General features: G+C 38.5%; 1 protein-coding gene across 2 annotated transcripts in view; it reads left to right on the top strand.

Annotated features, from left to right (window-relative positions):
- LOC127987781 (caskin-1-like) overlaps positions 1 to 5,239 on the top strand; it is a 47,777-nt gene extending 42,538 nt beyond the window's left edge. Inside the window, exons 19-22 of one of the 2 annotated variants that reach the window (XM_052590178.1) lie at positions 280 to 1,211; positions 1,490 to 2,120; positions 2,439 to 3,258; positions 3,373 to 5,239. In XM_052590178.1, the coding sequence (XP_052446138.1) occupies positions 280 to 1,211; positions 1,490 to 2,120; positions 2,439 to 3,258; positions 3,373 to 3,469 (2,480 nt within the window). In that variant the 3' untranslated portion in view covers positions 3,470 to 5,239. Of the gene's footprint in view, positions 1 to 275; positions 1,212 to 1,489; positions 2,121 to 2,438; positions 3,259 to 3,372 lie in introns of both variants that reach the window. The other variant, XM_052590254.1, reaches the window with a different exon arrangement.
- Positions 5,240 to 12,399: the final 7,160 nt, after the last annotated feature.

Here is a 12,399-nt window from a genome sequence, read left to right on the forward strand (position 1 = left end):
GGGCGACGGCATTCATTTGGACAGTATTATGCAGATCTTCCCACACAGTGACGTAGATATGTGGAACACTCCAAAGACAAAGGAAAACATGAAATCGGTTCATATGAGCCCTTTAAACCCCAATCAGGCCTGAAACTTGTCAATGTCACCAATGAACCAGGTGCAATGGATGCTGTTTCAATAATTCATGCTGGTCCTTTCAGCAGGGAGACACTTACAGGTTAAACCTAACAAACAAAAATAATAACTGTCCACCTCTGCTTTTTCTTTTCCACCAAGGACACCAGAAGAAGTTGATGTTAGCCATCAAATCTCCAGAAGCATACATTCCCACCAAGGAGAGCCAGTTAGAAGGAAGCACAGATTCAAAACCGTCAATAGAAACCAGCACAGAACCAGATGAGAACTCTGTCTCCTCTGTTCATATACGTAAAAGAACGGAGGGGCGTAGCTCTCCCAGGCACAGCACCCAAGGGCGGGGCATACAAAGAGCTAATGCGCCCCCTCCTCTGAAGAAACCCAGTTCAATTGAGAGTCACATCCCAACACCTCCACAAACCCCTACTAAGGGCAGAACTTCATCTTCTGCTTCAAATTCTCCTTCACACATTCCTTCCTCCCTGCTAAAAACACACAGCAGGACCAGAGGGCCTTGTGACTCTCCCCGTTCACATGCTCATGCTCGTACTGTCCCGTTACTTTCCCTACCATCTGAAGGGGAAACCAAAGTGGGCAATGGTCAAACTCAGCCCCAGCCAAGACCTGGACAGTCTACTGCTACTGATGCTGGCCGTGACTTACCCATGCCAGACTCCTCTGTGAAATACGCCACACTAGGTGGACATAGGGTTACTTCCAGCAGCTCTTCAAGAGCCTCTAGTGAAACCCTTGACATCAACAGCGTCAATCGCAGTCAGTCATTCGCTACAGCTCGGCCGCGCAGACGGATTCGTCCTCCAACTCCTCCAAAACGTTCATGCTCTTCCATTTCCACTGGTAACCTGACTGACGAGACTGTGACTGATGATTCAAGGTTTAGCGAAAATAGGGCTAACAATTTGTTACTCAATGTGACATATAGGGAGCGTAGACGTAGCGACTGTGGCATTGCCTCAGAAAAAACTTCATCTGGGGGCAGTGTAAGAGACATTGCAGCCATGCTTGAAATGTCCAATCTCGGAAGCAGTGGTAAAGGAAGTGGTTATCTGCAGGTAATTAAACAGTTTTAGTCATTGTTATAAGCTACCATGACTTATGCTGAATGGCCCAATGCTTGTTTAAGCATATACAATTGATCTAACAATGCACTGCAAAAAAATTACAAATGAAAATGTTCTGTTTAGATTAATACTTGAGCTTCCATATTTTTTCTGATGCATACACCATGTAACTGGGTAGACAAAGTAACTGTGAACTATGCACTGCATTAACATTTTTGAATAGTGAGTACTGATGCACAGCTGGGTTTTGATGTTTTACCTGTTTCCAGGCAAGCCATAACCTCCTGCGGCAGAACCGTGAAGTTCTGGATTCCGACGCAGATAGTCGCCGCCGCACAATCAGTGAATTTTATGAATCTCATAAGCAGCCTGATGATGATCTACAAGAGGCAGAGATGCGCCAATCCATGCAGGATCCCACACATCTTAGACCAGCACCTTGTGAAACCCAACCAGTTAAACAGACCCCTGAACCACGCCCACGTTCCATGATCACTCATCTGGAAGGTGGAGTTTCCTCTCTGCCACAAGAGGAGTGGTCACGGATGGATGCCACAGCAACTTTGAGAAGACCACGACCACCACATTACTCAGATGTTGAACATTTTAATCTGACAGAAACAAGTACTATAAAGCGAAGACCCAAAGTATTGGCTCCACCACAGAGCAATGGCATTGATGGAGATGGGCCAGAGAACTTTCGGAGAAGGCCTGTGTCTGAAACTTGTGTTGGAGATGGTGGTAGGGAGGAAGAATTGCAACATGATGGCCTTGGTTCTCTTCCCAGACAAATGAAACCCCCAGTTTCACCAAAACCAGCAATGGCCCTTGGAAAACCTGATCCCCCAACTCCTACAAGGAGGGTTCCCTTACCTGGACCAGAAGGTCAACATAGCCCAGGTAACAATGTAATCTATTGGGTTATTAAATTTATCATATTATCTCACTCTGTCCTGCAAACCGGTCTATCTGTAGCAAACACGCAAGCAAGCATAAACCAGCCTAGCAAACCAACATAGACATTCATACATGGATGAAATTCATTAGTATTTTTAGACAGTTTCTCAATGAAACCAGGTCTCTGCTTAGTTTGTATCTTGTATTTATATGGCTAGATAGCAACAGAGGATTTCCTGATTTTTGGTTAATGTGGTAAAATAACTTTTTCTGAAATGATTTGGACAAGTTGTATATTATGGTTTCTTTGTTTCTTTATAGTTGAGGTTAAGAAAGTCCCTCCTCCAGTATCTCCCAAGCCAAGTCCGCCTCCTATACTGCCCAAACCAGTGAAAATCAAGCAAATCCATACCATCGGAACTCCCGGCTCTCCTCAGACAGATGTTCTCAGCCCATCCAGTGCCTCCTTCATCCCCATTCCAACTGAGCAACTGGAGCATACATCACAGATTTTGAGTCCACTCATCCCAAAACCACTGGATGGGACCATGCTTTCCCCACATGCAGCAACGTCTCCAGCTCAGAGCCCACAGACACCTCAGACTCCCCAAACTCCACAAACACCATCTACACCAGGTTCAGGCTCAGCTCCAGTGAAGCCCCCAAGGTCTTCCATGGCTGGTCTCTCAGTTGACATCCCAAGCCCTCTGGAAGTGGAACTGTCTGGAGTGGATGTACAAAAGAAGCTGAGAGAAGTAGAAAAACAGAGAGAGGAAGATGATGTTAGAAAGCAAGAAAGAGTAGAGGAAGTTGGAATTGCTAGAATGGAAAGGACAGGTCTGATCCAGGTGGATTCAACATTTCAAGATGAACAAGGCCTGATTTCAGAGATAGGGGAGGGAGCAGGACCAGTGGTAATGAGCGGGAGGAAGGTAGGTGTAGCCAGACAGACACAAGTAGAGGGTGAACCACAAGATGGAGATAGAAGACAGACAGAGGTGGAAAGCCAAGGGTTATTGAAGGTTGCTGAAACTGAGGGATCTGCTTCAGGGGACATGGTACAACTCAGACTGGAGGAGACCAGTGCATCCTTGGCTGCTGCTCTAGAAGTGGTGGAGGAGAAGATTAAGAAAGATGACAGGTACATAAGTAGATATTTCTGATACTTAAACAAACTTTCTTTTGCAAATTATGTTATTTGTTGAAATCTCTTCCATTCTGTCTATTCTGATTTCTCTTTTTTTTTCCTTCTCAGCACCATTGTGGACAACAAGAGCACAGTCAACATTCTTGATGATATTGGCAGCATGTTTGATGATCTTGCGGACCAGTTGGAGGCCATGCTAGATTAAAAACAAAGAGGTATATGAGATGACCAATGAGGTATCCATTAGGAGTGTGAAACATGAGCTTTTTTAAGCCAATAAGGCAAAATAGGGTGAAACTCCATTCCAACATGTTTAAAAGTCATACTACAATTGAGCATCTCTGAGAAAAAGCCTAAGATATAACTATTGACAAACATCAAGCCCCTTTCATTCTTCACCAGCCTTTCCTCTAGTGGCCAGAGTAGATACTGCAAGTACATATTCTGGCCTGCAAATGTGACCTGCTGTCATGCTGCTTCCAGAGATAAGCACAGTTTTAAGAAAGACTATGTGACAGGATTTCTAAATATAATTTAAGCAGAGAAATGCTAATGTTTATGAGTATGTGTATATATGTGTGTACTATGTGGGTTGAGGGTTGAATATCAATGAATATTTATTTTGATGGCAGTGCCAAGAGCAGTAAAGGTACATCATATTCTCTTTTATGATGTTAGGAAGCTGTATTGTTCTGTTCTGTATTGATCTCTGCTATGAGCTTGTCCACATGTAAAGGGGAACTTTAAATTTCACTTTGTGGTCTTCAGCTGTACAAGTTACTGAAAAACACTTGGTTTGGACTAAATAAATATGAAGAGCACAGTCCCATTTATGACCTTGAAACTGAATTTTTTTTTTTTTGTCTTTGGTCTTTGAAGTATAATGAAGAAATGCTTTAAAAAAGTTATATTGTACCTTAAAGACTTAAAAGTGGTATATTGTAATCTTTATGTATGTTATTATTGTTGTTGCTGCTGCTGTTGTTATTGTTGTCAATGTGTGTGAATGTTTGACTGTGCAATGTAGTTCTTGCATTGACAAATCCCACCCTGCCCAAATAGACAGAATACATAATAAGATGCTGGAAAGAATAGTGTATATATGACATATAGATTATAGTTATCATTGATAGTCTAGAGTATGGAATGTGTCAATATGGAATGCTACAGCCACCTGCTCATTCCTAATGTGCTCTAATATGTGTTTATGTGTGTGATTGTTTGTGTGTTAGGAGGGAAGATCTGTTTGAGAGTGAGGCTATTAGGAAGTGTGTGTTTATAGTTTCGGGAAAGAGACAGTATGTTTGTCTTCACTTGAATTTTTTTTACCATGTTTTTGAACATGGTGCCATGGGATTTTTGAAGTATCTTGGATGACCATGCAATTTCTATAGTACAGGATTATGGAAATCATAAAATAGCATGGTATAGAACCAAGTATTGTTGTATTACCATTTGATACCATAGTACAACCACAGTAGTTTTTTGTAAGGGCTGAGTGTGTGTGTTGATCTCTTGAACAGTGCAATTATTCCTGTTTTGTCATGCAAACTAAAAAAGACTTGCTGACAAGAGAAGATGCATATTCTATACAAGTGGCTAAAATTAGATAATATACGACTATGTCATCACAAGATATATAAGAATACAGAGCAATATTTTTATCCATGCACCATGAAATTAATTTAGCTTTATAAGTGACACTTAAAAACCAGCCATCTAGGATACAACATCCGACAATCATGACAATGTCATCCTTGATTATCACCCTGCAAAGTCAGTGGAATAGATGTTGGAGGATGAAATCTTTTGCAATGTAAAACTGTGTAATAATCAGTTGTTATTTTGTGTAAACCTTCAGATGGCTAATGTGTTTTTCTGACCCTGGAGAAAAAATCATCAAAAGACCTCTTCCATGTAAAATGCATTGAAAATATGTGGAAATCATATAAATAAATTGTTATGATTATAAGCACAGTGGCATCTGAGAGTTTGGTCAAGCATTTTAAGGAATGTTATTAAACTTTTTATGCTTCTATTTGCATTAGTTCATAATATACATAAGCAAAGCAAAATTAATTTGTCTTATGCAAATGATATACAAATTTTCTCAAAAAAACAAAACAAAAACAAACAAACAAAAAATTCACCTTTAGACGTTGTCCTCTCCCAGTACCAGAAAAAGTGTCTGCAATGTGCAATTTCTGCACCACTGCTAAATGGAATTTTCCTGTTTTCCAAATAATCCCCCATTTTCCATTGGCTGGCCAAAAAGAAAGCCCCACCCCAAACTCATGCCAATGTTGCTCGTCAGGTTTTTTTGTTAGTTTTTTGCACAAAATAATGCGAACTTTTCTTTACAGTATAATAACCTAGATATTTTATCATGTATTTGATTAAAATGGCAGAGGCCTCAGGGAGGGTCCCACCAATAGCTCTGGGCTGCCTGTACTTGATCAAACTTTTCTGGCTGCAGTGCTTTTGACACCAATCCACATGAATCGTGAATCTGCTCCATATTGAATGGACTCCATGTTAGCTCATATCTGCAATTCAGTACTCCAGTCACGTCACGTTTGTTGATACTGTCGAAGATTTTTATTGATCAAAATATGAATTAATCAAGTATAATAAAGGGTAATCTAGCCATTTATATACCCAGTTATTATTCCATTATAATAATATAGGCCTGTGGGTGTAAAAAGCCTGCATAGCAGAAAATGTACAGACCCTCAGAAACATACAAGTGGGCCTTGTTCTTTACGATAAAAAGTCTTGGGGGCCCCTTCTCTCTAAGGAGGATTCTAATTGTATGCATAAGGAAAACTTTAAGAACTGTATAGAACAAGCCTTACCCTGTATAAACAGAAAAACTATATAAAAGTAGAAGCCGAATAACAATCGAGAGATCTTCTCTGCAGAGAACTCTTGGCTTTATTCTCTTTGAAATAAAGTGTCTCCTCTGGAAACAAAACCCCAAGACTGAGTGTGATTCTTCAGATCAGTGGCAGACATTACAATACTATACAGATTGCTTGTACAATATTTTAATATTCCTTAATTATCTGAATAGATTTGGAGTCTTAAGAGAGAAGAATTTTTTCACAAGGTATTAATTATTAAGACGAGTTACTAATATTTTTTTTATGTTAATGCTTATTTGTTCCAGGCAGGTTATTTAAAAGATAAACCCACATTTCTATAGCTTTCAACAAATGTCCTTTGGTGTCTTTTAAATAGGACATAAATACACACATTTTCTATGGGGTTAAGGTCAGGCGGGTTTGCTGGCCAATTAAGAACAGGGATACCATGGTCCTTAAACCAGGTACTGGTAGCTTTGGCACTGTGTGCAGGTGCCAAGTCCTGTCAGAAAATGATTTCTGCATCTCAATAAAGTTGGTCAGCAGCAGGAAGCATGAAGTGCTCTAAAACTTCCTGGTATATGGCAGTGTTGACCTTGGACCTCAGAAAACACAGTGGACCAACACCAGCAGATGACATGGCACTCCAAACCATCACTGACTGTGGAAACTTTACCCTGGACCTCAAGCAACGTGGATTGTGTGCCTCTCCTCTCTTCCTCCAGACTCTGGGACCCTGATTTCCAAAGGAAATGCAAAATTTACTCTCATCAGAGAACATAACTTTGGACCACTCAGCATCAGTCCAGTCCTTTTTGAAGCGAGACACGTCTGACGCTGTCTGTTGTTCAAGAGTGGATTGACACAAGGAATGCGACAGCTGAAACCCATGTCTTGCATACGTCTGTGTGTAGTGGTTCTTGAAGCACTGACTCCAGCTTCAGTCCACTCTTTGGGAATCTCTCCCACATTTTTGAATGGGTTTTGTTTCGCAATGCTCTCTAGGGTGCGGTTATCACTATTGCTTGTACACTTTTTTTCTACCACATCTTTTCCTTCCCTTTAACTCTCTATTAATGTGCTTGGACACAGACCTCTGTGAACAGCCAGCCTCTTTTGCAATGACCTTTTGTGTCTTGCCCTCCTTGTGCAAGGTGTCAGTGGTCGTCTTTTGGACAACTTTGAAGTCAGCAGTCTTCCCCATGATTGTGTAGCCTACAGAATTGGACTGAGAGACCATTTAAAGGACATTGCATGTGTTTTGAGTTAATTAGCTGATTAGAGTGTGGCACCAGGTGTCTTCAATAACCGCTTCACAATATACTAATTTTCTGAGTTAGTGAATTTGGGATTTCCTTAGTTGTTAGTTATAATCCTCAAAATTAAAATAAATAAACATTTGAAATATATCAGTCTGTGTGTAATGAATGAATATAATATACAAGTTTCACTTTTTGAATGTAGTTAGTGAAATAAATCAACTTTTGATGATATTCTAATTATATGACCAGCACATGTAGTGTTCGACTTGAAGCAGCACTGAGCATACCGATCGGTGTATGACATCAAAGTAATGTGAGAGTGATTCAAAAGCACAAGAAGCCGTCTGCTGTCTGGAGCTCTCACGACAGGCTACTTTGTCATTCAACAATTGGTCTGCGCAGTGCAAACAAAGCCAAAACATGGATTTTTTAGGCAATATAGAAATCCTTGCCATGACGTGTCCTGGGAAAACGGCACGTTTGGTCACCCTAGTTTAGCAAACAAGCATGTGAATGAAGTCAGTACAGAAAGAAGGCTGTTTAAATGTTACTTTCCCAATCATTCTTTATTATTATTATTATTATTCAGTTATCGAATAATCTGAGAATGATCACATGATACAGGATCAATTTTCTTATATGCAAAAAAAAAAAAAAACTTAAATGTAACACCCCTTCCCCAGCCTGTTAATATACAATACAGTAACATTCAAAATAATTTTTAAGTTACAATACACTGAATTAAGGAATACAATTACTTTTGAGGTAACAGAAGAAAGGGTCCCAAATCTTGTGATATTGTCCAATACCTTTTAAAAGATATCTGGTCCGTTCCAAGTGCAGAGTAGATATCAGTTTCTCAAGCCATATTTTAACAGCTGGAGGATTAACCTTTTTCCAGAACAGTAATAACAGTTTCTTGGCCGTTATCAAACAATACGTAAGACGTTTCTGTTGAGCACTGTTCAATGAACATCTATAATTAGAATGTCCTAATATAATAAACACGGTCTGGAGCCAAGTTTACATTAAGCATATCTGAAAGCACTTTAAATACCTTAAGCACTTAAATACACCAGAATCCCTGTATTTTATGAAAGAAAACAAAACTATGAGCCAAGTCAGCACCCTCTGATTTACATTTATCACAAATAGGAGAGACATTGAGGAAAATCCTTTGTAATTTCTTTTTAGAGAAGTGTAATCTATGTAGAACCTAAATTGAATGAGGCATAGTCTTGATCGATTATTTATCAGTATCCTCCAAGCCGCTCTGCCAAACCTCCTCAGTGATTCCATCTCCAATCTCTCGCTCCCATTCCTCTCTGATCATCTCTGTAGAAGGGGAAGTAACTGCTAGTAACCTTCCATAAATTAAAGATGGCTGACATTTGTTTCCCCTGAACTGTATTAGACAATCATCAATGACTGAGGAAGGGACCTTGTCCAGAGAAAGTAATTCCTTATTTGTAAAAATCTGAATTTTTGTTTTTTGGGGAGGTTATATTTCTGTTCTAATTGCATAAAGGAAGCTAAAGCCCCATCAAGATAAAGGTCCTTGACAGTGCATATACCCAATACCTTCCAGAGTAAAGGTTGTATACAACCTTGAAGGGGGGAATGATGGGTTAAATCCAATTGGAATTAAGAGAGAGATTGATTTTATCTTAAGGTATTCTCTTTACTATCTCCAAACGCGTAACTAACTCTTTATGACAACACTACTAACTGCTGCTTGGTCTAATATCACTGGGGAGAGTAGCACTGCTCCAAGATCATAAGAAGGCATGAATCTGGGGCAACAGCGGACCAGTAATAAAGGTGAAAATCCTGGAAGGGCCAAACCCCCCTTGGGTCTACAAAGATTATCAAAGATTAAGAATAACTTTTTTGATACTGTGACTCTTATAATTCCATAGAAAGGGAAGAATAATTCAATCTAGGTGTTTAAAGGACTTTGGCAATAGTATAGGAATATTAAGAAATAAATATAATATTTGAGGAAGAAATATACTTTTTTTTTTTTAATTCAAAAATTCGCACACACCTTAGAATCTGTGGCCATTAGGAGAACGCAGAGGCTGGGACCTGGGCATGGCACAGGGGCTCTACGGCGACCCCTGGAACACAGTCAGAAACTTGCACGTATTCATATATAACTCAGAACACTTACAGATCTCATTGTGCCGAACAACTTTCGTATTGCATGTCGTGGGCTCTGCCCAACAGGAAGTCAGCTAATGAAAATGAAAATCTTGTTGACGTCAGAATCCAACGTCAGACTGACGTCTGATGGTCATCAAGGCGATGTGGTCCTCATAGTAGGGATGGGCAATATCACTTTTTTTGTTTTTAATATGATACCGATACTTTTAATGGCCAGGATCGTCAATATCGATACCGATATGTATGAAACGATACAAAATTTATAAAATTACTAAGAGTACAATGGTTAATAATACCTACTTTATATTTGAAACACATTTTAACATTAATTGCAACTTATTAGGTTATGTTTTTGTTTACACATGGTTAAAATGTGTTTGCTGTAGTGCTAATCATGAAAATAGTCCCAATGTTACGAATGTAACCCTAATTCCTTGAGGGAACCAGACGATGCGTCGAATGCTTTGGGGAATGCCTTTTGCGAGACTGATTCTGAATATCGATTCCAATCTGTCCAGTGGAAGGGCATAACATCACGGGCGGGATGACGTAGCGATCGGGAAGCTATAATATGTAAAATGCATAGAGAACTATATCTCCGGCTCAAGCTCTCCTCAAGCTCATTTATTTCAGTAATTCAACTCAAATTTTTTAACTTTTGTATTTAATAAATTAAATGCACACAGACTGAAGTAGTTTAAGTCTTCACAGTCATCACAGTTAAAAGAACCAAAGAATACTTCAGTCTGTGTGTACTGAATTGATTTAATATACAAGTTTCCCAATTTGAGTTGATTACTGAAATAAATTAAAATTTTTCATGACATTCTAATTTATTGAGATGCAACTGTATATGACAGTTAAGAAGTTTTTTTCTTCTGAAACCTTGTCTGTGGTCTAAAAACACCCCTGGCCAAATGCCCCCAGAGAGCATCACTTTCCACTTTGATAATTACTGTAGTTCCCATTTTCTGAACATCACATGCCCACCCACATACCCCCCAAGAAATTACCTCAACTTAGCACCAGCAAGCTTTTTAGCTAGACTGTTAGCATCAGCTACCAATATGTACTTATTTTCACTATGGTTATATAATAAACATTCATATCTGTCTACTTGGCTAGTTAATTTAAGCAATATAAACATTTATACTGTTGATAAACAACATAAAAACAGATGTCACATAGGGCTTAATGCGTAGAATTAAAAAAAAAAACTGTTAATGTTACGGCAGTGGGGAATTTGAAAGTGCATTAGTTATTTTATAGAATTTGTGTTAATAAGATATATATATTTTTGGCACTGATGCCAATTTTTCTTTTTAAGCATTTCAGTGGGCTTAAATAGATCACCCTTTACAGCAGATGTAGTTCACAAACAAATGACAGTTTTGACGTAAATATGATTTTCAGTTACAATAATTAATCCTAAAATTCAAAATTAGTAACTTACTTTTAGCAGCATCATTCGCGTGCGCTCAAACAAGATCTCGCACTTAAAGGTTAATTTGAATCAGTGAATTGTCATCTGCAATCGGATCATTCTAATTCCTGAATGAATCGTTTGGTGTGATTTGTGAACCGATTTAAAAGGTTCATTGAAAAGAATGAGTTTGTTCTTGATTCAGACACCGCTTCTGCGTGTCATAGCATGTCATATATTATAAGGAGTAGCCTAACAATATGTTTTATGAAATCTAGAGAAGTAAAAAGTATGATATTATGATTTGGAATGTAGTGAAGTAAAAGTAAATTTGACTAAAAATAAAACTACTCCAGTAAAGTACAGATACTTGAAAAAATTACTTAAGTACAATAATGAAGTAAAGCTACTTCATTACTATCCACCAGGGGTTTCAAATAAATGTTACCGGCTGATTTCACCAAGCATAACATGTTCCTGGATCAACATCCTTGTTGATCCTGCACAACATTCCAATCAACCAATCAGAATTGACTTTTAACTTTTAAAGAAATATATGTTTTAGGCTTACAACCAGAGATAGATTCTTCTACACCCTTGTTAATCAGATATCTTTTAACATTGATTTTAGGAATAAATTATGGGTAGGATTAGGTTTAGGGGTAGGGATTGGGTCAAGTCTATAATAGTAATGTTGATCCAGGATTGATCCAGGAACATGTTTCACTTGGCAAAACCACGGTGACCTAGATTACCTACACTTCATTTCGCGAGTCATGTTTAGGGAGCAGCCCAACAAAACCTCCCTCCTGATCAAAGCAATTCAACGATCCCAGCCAACCCACCCCGACACCAGACAACCATTAATGCTAGATATTCTCACAAAATGTATTAATTCCGCACAGACTACAGGCCTATAGCTACTGACCACATGCTCAACACTCTGTTTATTTTAGCATTGTTTGGTTTTCATAGGCTGCGTTTACACTTGGCATTTTTCCATATTTGCAGGAAGTACACTAAAACATCAGTCAGTAAGGTTTTTATAGGTTTATAAATGAAAACCTTTTTTGATCAATTATAAAATACGATTATACAATCTACTTGATCAGATCACAGTGATTGCATGTTAATGCTAAGTGTAAACGCAACCTTAGGTGATCAAAACTCGCTATAACTTCCCAGCATGTTGTTTCATATTTCAAAAGCATCTGGTAAATACAAACTAATTTCCATGAAAAAGGTTAAACTCCTAACATTATAGTTATGTAACAGAAAATTATATACAATAAAAACACATGTAAAGTTATGGAAAAATTGCCAAGAGAAGACATGCTATTCCGAATTCAAACTTTCTGTATGGTGATATTCCTGACATAGAAACTGTGTATCTGAATAAAATCTTAATATAAATAAATGG

The sequence above is a fragment of the Carassius gibelio genome, chromosome A1, assembly GCF_023724105.1.
Source record: "Carassius gibelio isolate Cgi1373 ecotype wild population from Czech Republic chromosome A1, carGib1.2-hapl.c, whole genome shotgun sequence".
Classification (NCBI taxonomy): domain Eukaryota; kingdom Metazoa; phylum Chordata; class Actinopteri; order Cypriniformes; family Cyprinidae; genus Carassius; species Carassius gibelio.